We start from the raw sequence: 17,635 nt of genomic DNA on the forward strand, positions 1-17,635 counted from the left end.
AAGAACAGTGCCATTTCCTTGACCCTTCAGTCCTGTATGTTTAAGAACAACTTTTCCTGTTGCTAGTAGTAACTTCTGTGTAGCCATGGTGAGATACCTGATGGAAACAACTTAATGGGGAGAATTCTTATTCAGCTCATGGTTTCAAAGGTGTGATTAGTGCACCATGCCGTGGAGGGCATGGCAGAGCAGTAAGTGGGAAGCAGGGTTGATTTGGGTTACTTTAGGAGCACAGACAACTGAAGGGCAGCTGTGTTATGGAAAGCCACACCCCAGCATAGTCGGTGACTTGGAAGCTTCAGTTTCTAGAGCTCCCTGCAGGCAGTCATCAGTCTTCTGTCTCAAGTAAGTTTGCTTATATAACCTTGGGAGGAGAGGAGACCTGTGAATCTTAGTAAGCAATCTTTTTAGTTTGGGGCACATTGCTGGCGTATGCTGATGTAGAGAGTGAGTAAGGATTCACAATGAAAGGAATGTTTCTGCAAGTAGTCAGACACTTGTAGAAAATTCTAGTGTTCAATTTACTTCATCCAGTTTTGTTTTGTTCTGGTTTGGTTTTTTGGTTTCTGGAGGCAGGGTTTGTCTGTATAGCCCTGGTTGTCCTGGAACTCACTCTGTAGACCAGGCTGGACTTGAACTCAGAGATCCACCTGCCTTTCTGCCTCCAGAGTGCTGGGATCAAAGGTGTGTGCCACCACTGCCTGGCTCATCCACTCATTTTTAAAAATTAATTTATTTTTGTGATGTCAACAAGTACCTGAGTGTATATTGTAATACAAGGAACTTGCTTTACAGTGTGAAAGGGGACAAACACAGTGGAATTTGGTTAAGAAATTCAATGTCAAATCCTCATTCCAGTGGCAACTTCTTGGTTGCGCAGCTTTTGGTATTTTTCATATTATGGGTTAAAAGAGTTAAAACTTCGACAATTCTGACAATGTGTGGATTGCACTGATCCTTGTTTTTTAAATTTCAGATTGCTAAGGTTTCTTTTCAGCCCTTTTTAAACTCATACTCATGCAGGGTATGGACATTTATTTTCATGACCATGATTCTCTTACTAATATACTTCACATATAATATCAGTGTATCATATGAATTACAGGTATATTCTGTATAACTTTCTCTCTCTCTCTCTCTCTCTCTCTCACACACACACACACACACAGAGAGAGAGAGAGAGAGAGAGAGAGAGAGAGAGAGAGAGAGAGAGAGAGAGGTTCTCATGTATCCCAGGCTGGCCTCAAGCTTGCTGGCTAAGGATGATCAAGAACTTCTGGTCCTCTTATACTTCCTCATGCACTACTTACTGTACCTGGTTTATGCAGCGCTGGGAATCAGCTCCAAGGGTCTGTGCATGTGAGGCAAGCACTCTCCCAACTGAGCTACATCCCCAGTCCACATCTTCTTATAGTAAATTAAGAGGACCTTAAGACAATTCGACTGATATTTGGGAAGATCTCAAATTCAAATGAACTATAAAAAGCTCTGTTTGGCTAGGCTGCTAGCTGCTTCGAGGGCATCTTTAGGCTACTGCCCAGTTGGAAGAGTTGAGTGTTTTGTCATGTAAAAGGGTGTTATTGACCCGAGCTCTTGCATGCAGGTGATATAAGTGGGCATGGATGTGTAAGTGTCTTTTTTTCTCTAGAAGATGATTATAATACACAGCAAAAATGACTCTGTTGAATAAAAAAAGGACTCGTAGTGAAGAGAGCCAGCCACTAAGGGCCAGTTTAGTATTATGCTGGTCCTTCGCAGGGACCACACCCACACTAATGAGGTAGATAGTTTTATCCTCACCATCCAGGGGAGAGCTTGAGGCTTGTATAAATTTGTATTTATGGTCACACATGCGGAAGTAACAGGACCTAGATTTATATGTGCAAGTCTTATTATACAGTGCTGTTCAGTGCCTTACTTTCTTGTGATTCTGGGTCGGTCACTCTGACTTACATTTTATCATAGTGGAGCCTTTTTGTATCTGCCTCGCTTTCTCCCATTGCAGTACAATCAGTTCCATGATAGTAGGTGTCACCAGGGTTCTGTGCTCAGTGTGTATCCAAGCAGAGGTCCTCGACACTGCCTGGGCCCACTGAGGCAAGGTTAACTGGGACATTGGTTAGAAGAGATGGTAGTGAGTCACATCACAAAGCATGCCCAGATCCATCACCAACTGTTAGGGAGGCAGTGAAGCCACGCCACAGGACGCATGGGGATGTTCCCTGAATGGAGTTAATGACCAGGGAGTCAGACATTGATTGACCTGTACTGTGCTCCATTTCTTTCAGTTCTGGTCATGCTGCAGTTTTCTTCTTACGCCAGCAGAGGGAGCAGTTCAAAGTGTTTGCTGGGGTTGGGGGAAAACCCCAACATATCTTCTTTAGTTATTTGTTCTATTCAGAAGCTTGGATTTTCTAAGAAAGCTACAGTGGAGCCTGAGAGGTTCCTAGTGGATTAAGCATAGTGATCTGGCATAAACAGAAACCCTGTGTTGTCATGAGTGCTGAATCAGTGACATTTTGCTGTGTTTGTTTTGTTTTTGTTTGTTTTGTGTTTGTTTTGTGATTGTCTTTTAGAAGATGGGGCTGAAGCTTGTGGGACGTGCGGGGTTATTATAACTACAGTCTTGATCTCAAAGTGTATCCTTTCTGAAGGAAAGGCAAAGATATTGTATTAACAGCTTAGAGCTAAATATAGAAGAGAAAGGAAGTGGCTTGCTGTTCCTTGCCCTGAGCAGAATTCCTTGGAGAAACTGGAGCCAGGATGAAACCTTCAGATGGAATATTATACTTAAAAAATTCAGAAATGCCTTCCTGCTACTCTACTCCACAAAAACATGTGCACACTTCTCTTTTTAAGTGCAAAAGCTCCTCCACCCGCAGGATCTAAAGAATGTCTATTTTTTCTGAGCATTTTATTTAAAGTAGCATACATCAATTATTATAATTGATTGATTATTATAATTGTAGGATTCTGTTACTTTGTTCGGTCTCATCTAATTGATCTTGTTTATTTCAAAAGCAAACAAAAGAATTAGTAGCTGCTTCATCTTTCACGTTACTTGCTTTGTTTTAGTCTTTTTCATGAAAGTTATTTATTTATTTATTTATTTATTTCTTCATTTTTATTGGCATGTCTCACCCTGTAGTCTGGCTGACTTGGAACTCTCTCTAGACCAACCTGGCTCTGTACTCAGGGGCGACCCTCTGACTCAGCTCTCCACGCGCTGGGCATTTAGGCATGACCCACCATACCTAGATCCTTCCTGATGGGTTTCTTAAGTAGGCATTGATTTTTCCCCTTTCTTTTCTCTCCTTTATTAATCCAAGTAAAGTGATACTATAACATTCTTCCTTTCTTTCTGACCTTCTGTACTTCTCCTTGTGAGCTGAGACTCGGTTTAGCTCCTTAAAGCCACCTTCTTTTGTCCAACTCTCTCTTCTCATTCCAAAATGCATTAAACATAAATTCTCATTTTTTTTCCATGAGAGGGGATTTTTCCCCCTAACAACATGTGTTTGAGTACTTCTTATTCATAAATTCAGTAAAACTTTTATTATTTTTTTAAAGATAAATCCTGAAATACTGCTTTGGCTTACTTGATATTTGTTATGTATCCCAAGCTGGTCTTGAATTCAAATCCTCCCACCTCAGAGGATCCCACCCCAGAGTACTGGGGTTACAGGTATGTTCCATTAGCTTAAACTTCTAGGGCTAGAGAGATGGCACAGTGGATAACGCACTTGCCACACAAGCACAAGGACCTGAATTTGGATTCCCAAAACCCAAGGGAAAAGCTAGCTTAGAGTCAATGAGAAAACTTGCCTAAAAATAAGGTCGAGCGTAATTGAGGAAAATGCCTGACTTCACACGTATGCATATTCACATATGTGCACACATGTTCATGCACACATACAAATGCACACACCCCATGTACAACTTGTACACATGTCCACACATACCTATATACATTACATATATGCACATATGTATACACACATGTGCATGCACACACTTTAAACATAAAACAAATCAATTCTGACAGTTGAGGCTTATCAGATTTTAGGATTGACTGTCAGAGTCTTTTCAAGCCATAAGTAAGAATTTTGGAGTCATCTTGTTTTTCATCTTGTATATTCTTTTGTTGTATTTTGTTTGTTTAAGGTTTGGCTGGGCTGGCCTGGAGCTGACAGTCCTCCTCTGATTCCTGAGGGCCCAGCAGCTGGGGCTTGCCAGTCCACTTCTCTGTATCGTGGAACTGCACCTCCATTTTTCAAGCTAACTGAATCTTCTCTTATTCTGGTCTGCCTCTCCTTGTATTTGTGCGATGGGAAAGAACCATTACTTTGTCCACTGGCTGCTCCTCCTCTGTCTCCTAAGTCTGTAACTTGGCTCGGGTCTTTATCCTTTCTTATGCTCACACTCATTCTCTCCCCATTTCTCTCCCCATTTCTCTCCCCATTTCTCTCCCCTCTCCCGCCTCTCCCCCCTCTCCCCCCTCTCTCCCCTCTCTCCCCTCTCCCCTCTCCCCTCTCCCCTCTCCCCTCTCCCCTCTCCTCTCTCTCTCTCTCTCTCTCTCTCTCTCTCTCTCTCTCTCCCCCCCCCTCTCTCTTTTCCTGGTTTCCCTGAAGTCAGAGCACTTTCTTGATGAATGCCTGTGTCAGTTCTCTAAAACCACAGCCTTCCTAAATGTTCCTACATTCCCGTGTCTTTAAAGTCTTGCTTTTTTAAAGTTAAGGAACAGTGACTAACTGACTCTTTTAGTGGTTTACTGAAACCTCATGTTAAAGCAGTATAGAAAGTCCCCTCTGGAGCCAAAAGTATTAGTATATATTTGCATATCAGGGATTTTTATTGAGTAGGAATCATTTGACTGACAAGCATGTGATTGATGAATGAATAGAAAAGAACTCATGGTTTTCCTTGTCTTTGACTGAATGAGCAAACAGTTCCTAATATAATGCCAACTCTGTTCTGGAGGCTCACAACATTGCTTTAGATAGTCAAAACAGACGTTGTGGAGGAGAAACACATTTGTAAATATTTGCATGCATGTCAACAGTTTAGAGACTTCAGCTATAACTATTAATAAATCTTTGAAGGAGCCAATTATGGATGATTTAATAAGATATCAAGCAAAAATAATTTCTTAGGAACTCTAACTTGATGGGCATAGTGGCACATGCCTTTAATCTCAGTGTTTGGGAGGCAGAGGCAGGCAGATCTCTTACTTCAAGGCAAATCTGGTTTCTATAGTGAGTTCCAGGACGGCCAGAGCCACATATTGAGACCTTTCCTCAATAAATAAATAGATAAACAAACAAATAAATGAAAAGAAAAGAAAGCCCAGTAATAAGATTGGTGATTTTATCAGTTCTCACTCAGCAAATATTTTGTTGAACAATTGTTTCCTGATGAGCTTCTAGTTGGTTGGAATATGTCAAGAAGTAAAGAACCTTCCTCCTGTGGCATCTATCCCACATGTGGAGCTTAGTGGCAGGAGAGGTGGGCAATAAATAATAACCATGAGCTGTATGTTAAAGGCAAAGTGTTGGATTAGAGGGTAGTCTTCTAAACAGGCTTCTGATTGTTACTGTTAATTGTCAATTTGACAGATTGTAGAAGCAAGTCCTGGGAGGAGGCCTCTGGGTATGCTTGTGGGGGATAATCTTGGCTGCATTCAGTGATAGGGAAGTGGTAATGTTAGAAAATCAAGAAAATGTGGACCAGATTCCAGTCCAGAACTCAGGGAGTCCATAGCTGACCTAGGGAAGTGGGGGTGGGTGTGGTTATAAACCCGGAGCAGTCTATCTGCTTTGATTGAAAGATACACAGGTATAAGATACACAGATCTGATTTGCTCTCCCCTCTAACTTCTGTAAGTTAGAAGGGAGCCTTATTAAAACCATAATTCTTAAACCTTCTGAATATCAAAGCACTGGCTTATTAGATTTGGTCATGGGATCATTCTTTTCCATACCACCTTATTGACTTCTAAAAATAGCTTCTGGGGATCTGGCTCAGTGAGCGAGCTTTGGCACAGCATACAATTGTGAAGACTCGGCTTGACCACTAGCATTGCACAAACAAATCAAAACATTCCGACTATTCAACATGTCAGCTTCCCTTTGAGCTACTAAATTATCTAAGTGTAATGCAATCGTTTAGATTCCATCCATCCATCCATCATGTAGTAAGCAAGATGCCTTGCTTAGGTACTTGCAATATAGCAACAAATAAGACTGGCCAAACTCTTAGAATTAGAATTCAGTGAAATAATCCACTTAGAATTCAGTGAAATAATCCAGTAAGACATCACATATATATCAACAGTTCCCACATGTGGCTTCAGAAAACTTGTATTCACATGTGTATATTATATTAACATTTACAAGTTTAGAAATTAAAATAGATTTTAAACATATTCACTCAGTATTGTTGCAGTTCTCAATTAACTCTACTCAAGCCAACCTGGAGGTGATGGGGGAACATGTTCCTAGCTACCTATCTCAATGTTCTGAGTTCCTGAATGAAACATACACACACGCACACGCACATGCACACAGCCTTATATTTTAATATACCTTAAACAGCTCAATGGCTAGGCTACTCCCAAACCTCCACGTGGCTGACACCTCCCCTCTGATATTCCTGAGTTATTACTTACTAAAATATATATTCCATTGTTGTTGCCCTAGATCCAGTGGGGGGAGGGCACACCCTGGGGCCACTCTTCCCCAGCTCTGACATGTTGGTTGTCTCTCTTTCCTGCCTTCTCAGGCGTGGCACTACCCCTTTCCTGGCATGGCAGCTATTGCCCAGGAATCCTAAAGGTCCCACCTCTGTCTGTCTCCCTGCCCAGCCATAGGCTGCAGGCAACTTTATTTACCAATCAAAACCAACTGGGAGCCGGGTAAGATCCCCATGTCCTAATTGGGTCTCAACTGTGGTCGTATCTCTTATTTTACCTGATTTTGTTGTGGTCCAAAAAACCACAACAAAACATCCCAGGCAGCCACAAGAATCCAACAAAGCAAGATCTTTATTTGAATTAGGCAGCAAAAACTGAGTCAGAGACAACAGCAGAGACTCGAGAGCTTACTGTGTCCCCAAAGACAAGTTGCACAGTATACTTAAAAAGTGAAACTATAAAGAGAAGAGGGGTCTAGGTGAGCTGCATGGCTAACTAATTATATTTTGACACTAAGGGTTAAGCAAAGGAGTAGCTGTTGGAGACTGGACCTTATTCAGGGTATGGGGCTTCAAGGCCCTTAACTCATTCTCCTAGACATTTAGTCCAGAGCTCAGAGTGATAATGGGACAAAGGAATTAGTTCCTGGGCCTGGGACCATGAACTCAGTTTAACTCTGCCAGCAATATGGAAAAGTTGCCCTTGAGATAGCTGGATTCAGACAACCGTTTCCTTACAGTTTCACTGTGGGCCTGTCAGGTATGAAATATAGGGATATGATTCAGAGTTATTTAAAAACCATTCTCAGAGCACACTCTAAAGCAGTGAAGTTGGGACTTGAACCCATTTTCAGACCAGAGTTTCTGGCTCATTCTGCCTATGTCATACACTCTTGCCTGAGTTAGAAAAAGGAGGTTCTCCTCTCTCATCACCATGAGAGAGTTTGCTATGCTTTGCATAGCAAAAAGGGGATGAGATGAGATTTATTTAACAGTCGTGGTTGGTTATCTGAAGCCTAGAGGCTAAATTCAGATGCTGCTGTTGAAAATCCCTGAACTTTCCTGTCTCTGGTTTTATATTATTGTTAAGACAGAGATTTGATATGTAGTCCCAAGGCTGACTGAGACAGAGTTTCTCTGTGTAGCTCTGGCTGTCCTGGAACTCACTCTGTAGACCAGGCTAACCTCAACTTAGAGATCCCCCTGCCTTTGCCTCCCAAGCGTTGGGTTTAAAGGTGTGCACTACCACCATCTGGCTGAATTCTTAATCCTCCTGCTTCAGCCTTCCAAGGCTGGGGTTAGAGGTGTGTGCTAGTATGTGCTAGCATGTTCAGGCTTAACTTTCTGTTTCCTTGTGCTAGAAAATAAAAGCAATACCTATTTCATGTAGTTGCTGTGAGGATTTGTTTAATATTTTTAGAACTCTTTGCATAAATCAAGTGCTCAGTAGATTTAGCATTTGTTATTTGCACAGACAGCATTCAGGTGCTTCAGTGAGGGAACTGCCCATGTTCTCTCATAACCACCTCATAGGACTTCTTATTTGGCGTAGACTCTCCGACAAGGCATCTCTCTCTTCAGAAAGGTCTGTGTTACTCTGTACTCTCTGCAGTTCTAGAAAAGTTTTAGAATCAGCTTTGCAAATCTCAAAAAATGGTTTATGAATTTAATTAACATTTTATTTAATCTAGAAATTGAATTAAAATTTAATGTTATAGAATGGGAGTGTTCATGAATGCTGTTTCTATTTATTTAGGTTATGTTTGCTTTTTTATCGTAATGTTTGTTTTAAATTTTTAAAATTGTATTTAAAAATCTCAATCTTGGGCTGGTGAGATGTTTCAGTGGGTAAAGGCACTAGCCACCAAACGTGGTGGACATGACCTGAGTTTGACCCTGAGACCCACATGGTACAAGGAGAAAACCAACTTCTGCAAATTGTCCTGCACATGGTAAGTTTCCCACACATGTGCAATGCATCCATTAGCATTAAAGTGCTAATGTAAGGAAACTGGCACTGATACATTGACATCACCTGATCCACTGACTCTCAAATTCACCAGGCGACCCAGTGATGTCCTTAATACCAAGGGAATATGTTAGCCTGTGAGTAGACGTGCACACACCTACCTCATACATTTTATTCTGACATTTTCCATCAGAATTTTTTTGTTGATTCTCTCCTCTTCTCCCTCCTCTGTGTGTGTGAGTGTAGGCAGGATTGTGGCCACAGCATGCAGGAGTTGGTTCTCTCCTTCATGGGCTCCAGGGACAAACCAGGTCATCAGGCTGGCATGACAAGTGCTTTTACTCATGAGCCATCTACTCATTGGCCATCTAGTCCTAGGCAAAAATGTCAAAAACATATACTGGAAAAATGACAGACTGTTCAATAAATTGTGTTGACAAAATGAGATATCCACTGTCGAAAAGTGAAAGTAGATCCACATCTCCCAACCTGTACAAAATCAGTTCAAAGTGAATTAAAGATCTTAATTTTAAAACTTGGCCTTTTTACTTAACAGTCTATTCTGTGTCTCTCTAAAGAAATAATTCCTAGTTATTTTAAAAATATATACCTATACAGTTCTCTATGTTTTATGTAGCCACTTTACTCTGGAGTGTTGAGAATGCCTTCAGTATTTGCTCAAATATTTGAGTCTATAGTGAATAACCTACCTGGGATTCTGAAGGCTTCTGAAATCTGTGGCTTAATGCCTTTCATCAATTTTTGAAAATTCTCGGCCGGGCGGTGGTGGTGCACGCCTTTAATCCCAGCACTTGGGAGGCAAAGGCAGGCGGATTTCTGAGTTCGAGGCCAGCCTGGTCTACCGAGTGAGTTCCAGGACAGCCAAGGCTATACAGAGAAACCCTGTCTCGAAAAACCCAAAAAAAAAAAAAAAAAAAAAAAAAAAAAAAAGAAAATTCTCGGCCAAGTAGCGTCACCAGCAATGAGCAGTCCAACTTGAAATTGCCAGCCGTGACCCTGAGGTGGAGTGAGGGTGTCCTAAGGAACCACTGCCAAGTCAGTCAGCAGGAAGCAAGGCCGGGGTTTATTACAAACAAGCAGCGTGCGTGTGCGTGTGCGTGTGTGTGTGTTTGGGGCGTACTATACAAACTTAAGAGGAAGTTCAGACTTCTTGAGAGAAATGATGTAAAGTTTCTTAGCAGCAGCTGTGTGTATGACTTTTGTAGGTTTTGAACTATAGCTATGTTTAAAAGATTAAACTTTTTTGGTCTATTTTTATCTATGGTAAAGGAAAACATGTAAAGTGATTTATGAGGTGCATTGTAGGGGCTTACAGATGAGGCGTGCTGATTATATAAAAGTATAGGTCAAGAAAGGTCAGGAACTCTTATGACATATGGGTCATAGGCGATAAGATATCTTGAGTGTCAGCATGATTCATAATTTCATAATTGTGGTAAGATTTCATCAGAAAAACTCATACAGTATGTGGTTACTAGGAGTCATGACGTGTGTTTTGACTCTAAACATGTTTCATAATCTTGTTCATGAGATTTTTCTTAGCAAATGGGGGTATCCTGTCCTTTGCAGGTGCTATCAAAATTTTTGACACTCGGTCAGCTAAGAATACACCCAAGCCCCCTGGGAATGATGGCTCTTTTCCTTGCCCATGTCCCTGTTTTTCTCTTTCCTCAGTGGCCTTTTACATCTGTTTTGTCTCCCTCATTTTCTAGTCATAGCACATTACATTTTCTTATCTTTTTTTAAAACCCTTTTATCTGTACTTTAAATTGTGTGTGTGTGTGTGTGTGTGTGCGCGCGCGCGCACCACCAAGTTCTTAATTTTGATTATTATATATAGTTAACATTTATTGTAATTTGAGAATTCATTTTGGTTATTTGAAAAATAGAATGAGTAGCCAAATAGATGGATCAGCATTTCCTGAATGTAATCCTTAGAACACAGGAAAGGCAGAGCAAACTGACTACAAAATTCTCCTCTAACCTCCATACTGGTCATACAATAATACAATAAAAAAATAAAAAATAAATAAAATTTAAAAATACTGCTTGGTTATAAACTAATCTGGAGTTCCTGTTAATCTTGGTGTTCAGTTATGTACGGGTTCACCTGCAGAAGCACCTTTATATGTATATTTGATTGTACATGTGTGCTGGACTATATTTTAAAAAATTGTTTATAGAAATAGGAATCAGTACCGGGCAGTGATGCCACACGCCTTTAATCCCAGCTCTCAGGAGGCAGAGGCAGGTGGATTTCTGAGTTCAATGCCAGCCTGGTCTACAGAGTGAGTTCCAGAACAGCCAGGGTTACACAGAGAAACTCCATCCCAGAAGAAAGGAGAGAGGGAGGGAGGGAGGGAGGGAGGGAAAAAGTCAGTAACCTGCAGAGGAGATCTTTCAGCCACTTTACTAGCCAGAGTCACTAATTAATATGCAGGGACTCTTTAGTCTACTTCAGGTATTAAGATCTTCAGGCCCACACAGATGACCAAGCAGTTATTTTTATTCTGATTTATCCTTAGTTCCACAATGAAGTCATTTTGAGATCCCAATCAAGACATAACCTAATTTACCAAAGCCCCTTTGGCTAATGCAGTGGTTTTCAACCTTTCTAATACTGTGACCCTTTAATACAGCTCCTTATGAGGTATCCCCCCAACCATAAAATTATTTTCGTTGCTACTTTATAACTGTAATTTTGCTTTTGTTATGAATCATTCTCCAGTGGTCTTAGGTGACCTCTGGGAGTCATTCAACCCCCAAAGGGGTCACACCACACAGGTTGAGAACCACTGTGTTAGTGGGCCCTGGTCTTTAACTTTTCTCTTTAAAAGACTTGTAGGTTCAGTCTTACATTTGACCAGAAAATAGAGTTCCCAAATACCCTTGGCACACACACTGACAGATTTTAAGTGCGTCATCCAGTACACAACTCCTCCTTAGGAATTTATAATGCTGCCAGGCAAAGAACATTCCTAAATACTCAGCCTCTCCTCCAGATGTTTGCCCTTTACAAGATACTGACCAGTAATTCTTTACTACTTTGGTTTATGGTAACTTTCTTCTGTCTGTCTTTCCGCTTTTCTTTTCTGTCTTTCTTTCTTTTAGTTTTTTTTGTTTTGTTTTGTTTTTTGTTTTTGTTTGATTGGTTTTTTTGTTTGTTTTTTGGGTTTTGTGGTTTCTCCATAAAGCTCTGGCTGTTCTGGAACTCCCTCTGTAGGTCAGGCCCCAAACTCAGAGATCGGCCTACCTCTGCCTCCTGAGTGCTGGGATTAAAGGCATGTGCTTTCATCGCCTACCTGGCTGGTTTTTCTTTCTTCCTTTCTTCCGTTTTTTGTTTGTTTGGTTTTTTTTTTTTAAGTTTATCATAGTTAAATTTATTTTTTAAGTGATACTTAAAAACTTAAGATCCTGCATATACTTTGATGCATGTATACATTGTGGTATTTTAGATCAGCCAAGCTATAAACACAATCACTTCTCTATGGTAAAAGCTTTCACAAGTCTTTCTTTTAGCTGTTGATATTGACAGTAACCCATCAGTGCAACAGCTCCCCAGAGCTACTTGCTTCTGGCTAAGGTAACTTAGTACCTACCAAGCAGCCTTTTCTCCATCTTCCCTCCCACCCCTTCAATCTACACACCCTCTCACACCTGCACCTTCCTATCCACCTTTGTGACTTCCACTGTATTGGGAGAGTACAAGGGAGATGATACTGTACTTATATGTCCATGCCTGGCTTATTTCATACATTCTATCTGTGTTTCCATGAATAATGGTTTTTATTTTTGTTAATGACTGAATGGTATTCTACTCTGTGGAATATGTGTGTATATGTGTCACATTTTAAAACCCCCTCATCTGTTAATGAAGCAACTAAAAATTAATCAGTCCAGCATTTTTGGTTGCTCCCCATGAAAATGTCGGTCTGAGGCATAAGTAATCTACTATTATTAAACATACTTATTCCTTTTGTTACAGTTTTTGAGTATTTTGTAATTCTACCTAGATATTGGATCTGTGTAAGAAATCAGATGCTTCCTTAAGATGAGCCTGTGAAAGAAATGACACATTGACCTCTAATGTTTTGTTCTAGCTCGAGATGCTGACGAGCGAGAGAAGTGGATCCATGCCTTAGAAGAAACCATTCTTCGCCATACTCTTCAGCTTCAAGTAAGAGTCTTTACATGGTGTTTGTGGTTTGCTTTTGTGGGGGAGGGGGTTGGTTTTTTAAAATAACTTATGTAATACAATGAGAACTCTTAATTTCTGAGTTGATTATTCTTGTGTTTTAGTGTTACATAATAAAGTTAAAGGCATTTTTTTTTCTGTTTTCTTTGTGGCAAAACACTGATTTTTCTTTAAAAAAAAAAAAAAAGGAATGGAGACAGTGTAAGGCAGTTTTGAATATGAAATGCTATGTTAAAAATGTGCCAGAATCATTTTTAAGTATTTGTATCAATATTGGACTATCGATAAAACCAGATTATAGTTAGACATAATAATTAATAAGTGCTGAGAAGTTTACCTCACTTTCTTGTTAATAGAATTTGGCTCTTACCACACACACACACACACACACACACACACACACACACACACACACAGTTAACATCAATTAGAAAAATAGTGGACTCACCACAAAATGGGCCAAGAAAAACTAAAAATCCAACTAGGTATGAAGTTTGTACTTAATATTAATGGGGCCTCAGACTTCCATCTGTTTGTGGATTCGGTTTGTTCTGAGTAGAGCTTATGTTCAGGTGGGTCTTCCCTTTGTGGCAGTGAGACTGGTGGCAGGGGTTTCAGCCTCATGTTGTAGGAAGTCTAGGTCCACAGTCAGTAACAGTGACACGTACAGTGGCTGATGGTGACAGCATTCAGGAGACTGAGCCAGGAGCATCACTAAGAGTTTAAGGCCAGCCTGGGTTACAGTCTGAGATCCTGTCTTTAAAAAAATTAATAGAGAGCTTTTCACTTTAACTGCGGTCATGTGTCTGATGGTAACCAATCAGAATTTCTTAGTCATGGAACTGAGATGTACTGGAGAAACACATTGCTAATAGACTAGAAGATGTCTCCACCCAATCTCTGCTCTAGTGGCTTTGGAATAGGAAACAGAAGAAGGTAAGTAACAGAAGCAGCACATGCCTCTGTAGCATAGAGAGAATGCTTGCTTATGCCTAGCTGCTAAGGAGCTTGTGGCAGTTAGAGGATTTTGCTTTATTTTTAGGCTTGAATTGTAAAAAACTGGTGCTTTGTGACCACTTTCTTTTTACTCTGTCTTACACCAGAAATTGTCTTGACTTGGTAAGGTTCATCTCAGGTCTTACTACTACATGCTGAGAGTTCAAGCGAGGCTCAGGAAACAGCATTTGATGATGTGGTTATTAAGGGATGGAGACAATGAGTGTGGAGTGGAAGGGGTTTGTAAATTACTCTGCCATATGCTTTCTGCCGTATGCTTTTTAAAAGCAGTTTCCTGATTATTACCAGTTTCTTTTTAGTTTAGGTAGTTCTATAAGTAATACTGCATACTTTGGACAGCTTCTGGTCCAATTAGAAGATAGCTGTTTTACATTTAATTGTGTTGAATGTGACAGACAAGATTTCTGGCTTGCCTGGCTAAACTGACATTCAAGTGTCTCGTGTGTGTTCAGCCTTAGAGCCACTGCTGTCGGACTCAGGCAAACCCATGGAGTGTTTTCACTTGCTCACTTTCCTTAACACACTTTAAAGCTTTTTGGCCTCTACATTCTTCTGAATGTTGTTCTTCCTTCACACCCAATGCCGTTTGCCCCTTTTCACAGCTTAGCTCAGAACTGACCTCTTTGGTAGAGCATATGAGGACAAGCCCCATCCTCCAAGTACAAGGACCTTCCTGTGCGTTCCACAGTCATTGCACAATTCACAAGTATTTTCGGCAGGCTGGTGGTGGCAGGTTCTTGCTGTATAGCCCATGTTGGCCTTGAACTCTAAATCCTTCTGCCTCTATTTCCTGAGTGCTGTGCCTCTGCTCTCTTAAAAGTACACGGAACTTTTGTTGCTAAGTAATTTCTTACATTCAGGTACCAACTTTGATCCAATGTTAGGATTAGAATTAGAGTTTGGTAAGAAGAGAGTTTACATGATTGGAGATGTTTTAGATTTTGATAGCTTTGGCATCTTAATAACAGATGTAATATGAAAGTTCTTTGTGATTTTTAAACTTAGTAAATAGAGAGGATAGACCATTTAGAAATATGAAGTGAGTGTTCCCTTGAGCGGAGAGGACTGTCTTCTCAGTGGCAGTGTGTGTGGTAAAGAGCCTCACTCTGGAGCTGGAATGTCTGGTTTGTAGCCCAGTGCAGTGGCTTAGCATTTGCTCATTACCATTGACCTTTCTGACTGAATTCTGATGAGGACCATAACAATACCTCTCCCTTAGCATTTTTGTGATAGTTCCATGAGTCCAGTGCAAACTGGAATTGTGTCTTAGTGTTGGAAGAGCTGCATAACTGTCAGTTACTGTTCATTCCTTCCCCTGTGCCTGGAAATCCACTAGTGCTCAACAATTGTGAGTTCCCTGAAGAGATGACTGAGGTGATTCGTAAGTGGGCGACACTCCTTTCCACTGTAACTTGTTGAGGACTTGGAGACTGTAACGCACTGTCAGGCACTGAGGTAGGCTCTTTTGGATGGGTCTGCGGTGGAGATTGGACAGCCTGTTCATTAGAATCTGTAGAAGTATGTGCTCCTTTGCTGGCCTCTTCTTTCATTAGTTTGCTTTTGTTACATAAATTCTATTAATTACCTATTTTTGTTCCCATAACTAAGGACATAAGTTTATGAGCCAGTTCTTCCTCATCATACCTGCACATGTTCCCTTTTCCATTGGACTGTGTTCCTACATTGACAAGTAAACAGCATTGCTCTGTCCTGGTTATTACTAAGACCTACCCGCACCATCTCAAACGTCAGATGTCCCATCCCCCTCTTCTATCTTATTTCCTCCAAACTCTCTACCTCATGTTGCTCTAAGCCTTAGAATCCATTTTTTTTCCCAGCCATTTTAGTGTCTTCCCAGTTTTGTTTACCTCATTTCCCAGTGTAGACCTCTGAGCCTGCCTCTTTAGCATTGCTTTCCCCAACACTATTAGAATTTCTTGTCTCTGGAGAGTTTGTATTGTGCATTCGTTATTCTGTTCTCCATTCCTGATGCTACCACTGTCTGTTTCCTTTGCTTTTAGTATCTGTTATAAGAAGTCACAAAATGGAGGTAGTTTTATCTATTCCAATTTTCTCTATATCTAATGGGATATGTGCCAGTACTTATAAGTCCTCCCTCTTTCTTTCTTTCTTTTTTTTTAAAAGGGAGGATCCTGTAGCCCAGGCTGGCTCATTGTATAGCTGAGCATGACTTAGAACTTGATCCTCCTGCCTCCACCTTCCAAGTGCTGAGATTGCAGGTTTGATCGTGCCAGACAAGCACGCTGCCAACTGACATGTGTTTCCAGCTCCAGCAGTTTTAATGACCTCTTGCTGATTTCCAGTTGAATCTCCCACAATGAGATCTTTTTATTAGGTTTAGAATCTAATAAAAACCTGTTCCCAGTCTGACATTGTGGTGCACACCTTTAATCCCAGCTCTTGGGAAGCAGAGGCAAATGGATCTTGATGCGTTTGAGGTTGCCCTGGTCTATATAGTAAGTTCCAGTGCAGTCAGAATTGCATAGAGATAACCAACAAACCATGTCCCCCACAAAATAATTGCTCTCCTCTTCATATAGAAAGATGTTTCTTCTTCAATGGTGGTTTTTTTTTTTTTACTTTTTATTGATTCTTTGTGAATTTCACATCATGCACCCCAATCCCACTCATCCCCCCATCCCTTCGTATCTGCCCTCTGCCCTTGCAACCTCCACCACAAAAGGAAAGGAAAACAACAACAACAAAAATCTCACAGTGGAAGCTGTAGTGTGTCCCACAGTATATACCCTCTTGCCCATATATCTTTACTTACAGATGTTCATTACAGTAAGTCATAGGTCTAGTTCAGCTACACTATCAACACTGGATCCTCACAGGGACACCTTTCAGACATCCTGTTGTTTCCCTGTGTCATGGAGATTCTGCATGGATCTGCAGGACCTTACCCTTCACGTGCTCCAGCAGTTCCTAGTGGGGTAGACACTGGAGTGGGCTAATTCATAGCCTTGGATCTGGGCCTTGGTGGTAGCTAAGTTGGTCAGCTTGCCAACTCTACTGCACCCACACCACCAGGGTTTGCTCTTTGGCATTGCCTTGGCTAGCTCACCCAATGTTGCAGCCAGCAAAGGGTAGACCCAGCTCTCCAGCTCTCATGACCTCAGGGCTGGCTTACCTGTTCCTATGCCACCAGGGCCATTCTATTCTTCTGCATCTGGTGAGAGGCAAGGCCAGATTTCTCGCGTTCCACAGGTGACAAGGGGCAAGGGGCATCTCTTTCTGGCTGATGGCTCACCCGATCGCGTCAATCGTTCTTGAGATTTAACTTTTTTTCTCTGCTTTACATATTTCATAGGAAACATATTTTTTCCCTTTTCAAGGATCAGTGACCTTGATTTCTTTGAGACTATGGCATCCTTCCTTTACTGTGTAACTGCCTCTGCCATTTTCATAAATTCAGCTAAACTTTGTACATGACTCTTTCTTCCTGTCTTCATAAAGCTTCCAGTCCCCTCTGCCTTAGGAATTTCCTGGAATTCCCCCAGCATGGCTTAAGACTGAGATACCATCCCTTTCTTTCTCAAGCCCTCATCTTAAAGCCTCTCTTGTCCCTGATGATGCTGGTCCTGTTGTCAGAGTGATGGGATGTGAAAGCAAGGTTGTGATCTGCTAGAGCCAGGCTACTTCTCTCAGAGCTGCTCGCACCACTCCCTCACTGGGTTTCAGTGCAGACATGCCCAGGTTAGGGTTTTGCTGTATCTCAG

At 41.1% G+C, this 17,635-nt stretch overlaps 1 protein-coding gene across 11 annotated transcripts in view; it reads left to right on the top strand.

The window, feature by feature from the left end:
• Osbpl9 (oxysterol binding protein like 9) overlaps window positions 1–17,635 on the top strand; it is a 133,954-nt gene that overhangs the window by 47,400 nt on the left and 68,919 nt on the right. For 7 of the 11 annotated variants that reach the window (XM_034502016.2, XM_034502018.2, XM_034502015.2 and 4 more), the window contains one exon: window positions 12,781–12,857. In XM_034502016.2, the coding sequence (XP_034357907.1) occupies window positions 12,781–12,857 (77 nt within the window). Of the gene's footprint in view, window positions 1–12,780; window positions 12,858–13,531; window positions 13,812–17,635 lie in introns of those variants that run through there. The other 4 variants (XM_076934475.1, XM_034502023.2, XM_076934479.1 and 1 more) reach the window with 3 other exon arrangements.

This window comes from Arvicanthis niloticus, chromosome 5 (assembly GCF_011762505.2).
Source record: "Arvicanthis niloticus isolate mArvNil1 chromosome 5, mArvNil1.pat.X, whole genome shotgun sequence".
Lineage (NCBI taxonomy): Eukaryota > Metazoa > Chordata > Mammalia > Rodentia > Muridae > Arvicanthis > Arvicanthis niloticus.